The sequence below is a fragment of the Xiphophorus maculatus genome, chromosome 1 (genome assembly GCF_002775205.1).
Source record: "Xiphophorus maculatus strain JP 163 A chromosome 1, X_maculatus-5.0-male, whole genome shotgun sequence".
NCBI classification, from domain to species: Eukaryota; Metazoa; Chordata; class Actinopteri; order Cyprinodontiformes; family Poeciliidae; genus Xiphophorus; species Xiphophorus maculatus.
Genome location: NC_036443.1, coordinates 4,893,660 through 4,895,932, shown reverse-complemented (window position 1 = coordinate 4,895,932; position 2,273 = coordinate 4,893,660). Strand labels below are relative to the sequence as shown.

General features: G+C 41.6%; 1 protein-coding gene across 1 annotated transcript; it reads left to right on the top strand.

Annotated features, from left to right (window-relative positions):
* Window positions 1–528: 528 nt before the first annotated feature.
* Window positions 529–2,012, top strand: LOC111606186 (piggyBac transposable element-derived protein 3-like). Its single transcript, XM_023326051.1, has 2 exons — window positions 529–863; window positions 972–2,012. Exons 1-2 carry the CDS (start codon window positions 671–673, stop codon window positions 1,448–1,450), a joined length of 672 nt encoding a protein of 223 aa, XP_023181819.1. The 5' UTR covers window positions 529–670; the 3' UTR covers window positions 1,451–2,012.
* The last annotated feature ends 261 nt before the right edge of the window (window positions 2,013–2,273 follow it).

Sequence of the window (2,273 nt, the reverse complement as noted above, 5' to 3'; positions counted from 1 at the left end):
ATATTTTCCTTTGACCTCTTGACTCTCACACCCAAAATACTTGCACTAAAGTCACTGGGTCCATGACAGTTGAAGGATTTGAAGATAAGAGAATTTAAATATTAATATTTTACAGCTTTTCTCAGTTTGGGTGCATCTCTCAGAACAGAATTGAAATTCTTAAAACTACCTGTTCAATCTTCAAATTACTGTGTCACTTCTGCACATCAACAAATTTGTTTTGCAAGTTTTGCTTTTGTACATCATGTAGCTGGTTATGTACACTTCTATGCTTTTATAATTGTAATTTGCTTTTATCGTCTTGATCAAAATATGTTAACCCTCCTGTTGTCCTCGGGTCAAAATGACCCGCCACTGTGTTAAACCCCCCCCCCCCCCAAACAATCCCCTAAATGTAATTTTTTTAACTTGAGATTTTAAGACTTTTCCTAGATTGGCCCAGACAATAGAAAAAGTTCAGTGTTGCTTTTATTCTCATTTCCATGTAAGCTGTACAAAAAAAGGTACAAAGATGGTCTTCAGGTCAAAATGACCCGTGAGGCAAATGGAGTTGAAATCAAGGTCACAGAGTTATTTACAAACCATAAAATGTTACAAAGTTTTAGTTGTGTCTCAGATCAATCAGTAGCAGAAGTGAGCAGAGAGTGGAAGGCCAATTTTCCGAGCCACAATGCCAGTCAAACTCTTTCACACCTACTCAAGACTGATGCGATTTGATGACCGTGAATCAAGACCAGCAAGACGTATGACAGACAAACTTGCAGCCATAAGAGAGGTATGGGACAAGTGGGTGGAGCGGTTGCCCTACCTCTACAATCCAGAGCCTGATGTAACAGTGGATGAGCAACTGGTTCCATTTAGAGGTAATCTGTTTTCATATTTGTAATAAAAGTGATTTTCACTATTGATTTCTTTGACTGTTTTCTGTGACACTGATACTAATCACTGATGCTAATGTCTTTTGTCCAAAGGTTGTTGTCCTTTCCGGCAGTATATGCCCAGCAAGCCAGCAAAATATGGGATCAAGTCATGGGTGGCTTCTGAATCAAGCTATGCTTGGAAAATGCAAGTCTATACTGGGAGGTCAACCAGTGGATGCCCAGAGAAGAACCAGGGGTTGCGAGTTGTGCTTGATGTGACAGAGGGACTGAGGGGTCACAATGTGACATGTGACAATTTCTTCAACTCTTATGAACTCGGACAGCAGCTCCTGAAGAGGAAGATCACCATGGTTGGTACAGTTCAAAAGAACAAGCCTGAGCTCCCACCTGCACTGCTTGGGTCAAAGGAGAGAGAGGTCTTCTCCTCAAAGTTTGCCTTCACACCCACCACCACTCTAGTTTCCTACCTCCCAAAGAAAAACAAGAATGTAGTTCTTCTGAGCACACTGCACAAAGACGGCGACATTAGTGACCGTGAGGACAGGAAGCCAATCATCATCCTGGAATAAAACCGAAACAAAGGAGGTGTGGACAACCTAGATAAGGTGATTGGAGCATATAGCTGCAGAAGAATGACTGCCCGCTGGCCCCTGGTCATCTTCCACAACATCATTGATGTGTCCTCCTACAATGCCTTTGTGATTTGGATAGAGATCAACCCAACCTGGATGTCTCATAAGCACAACAAGAAGAGGGTGTTCCTGGAGCAGCTAGGAAAGGCACTTGTAACTCCACTCATTGAAAGAAGGAAGCATGTCCCCCACACAGAAGCCTCAGCAGCGGTTGTGAAAGCTATTCAGAGTGCAGCAGCTCCTGATCAACCTGAGGATCCATCTACCACAGCCACTTCCTCAGCTAAGCCAAGTAAGAGGAAGAGATGTCAGTTCTGCCCTCAGACTGTAAAACACATACTGTGTGCTGCAGGTGTAAGAAATATATCTGCAAAGGCTGTGCACTTGCATACTGCCCTACATGTGCCAATTAGTTGAATGGGTTATGTTATTTTTCATATTTTTGTATTGTACATCCTCTTGTTCACTGGAGAAAAGTAAAAGAAAATTAGTCACTGTGATGAATAAAAATGCATTCGAAACTCATTTTGCACATTTTTTTTCTTAAGCTATAGAAATTCAAGTGGAGAGGGAAAAGTCAAGTATTCACACATTTTGTGGTGAGTGACAATATACAAGATAGAATTTGGTGTTTAAAATTCAATTAAGCTGCTTATATTGGGGGTTTATTGAAGACGGGTCATTTTGACCCGGAGGATAAAGGGTGTATACAGAAAATGAGGACAACAGGACAACAACGTGTCTGTGTTGAATTCTCAAC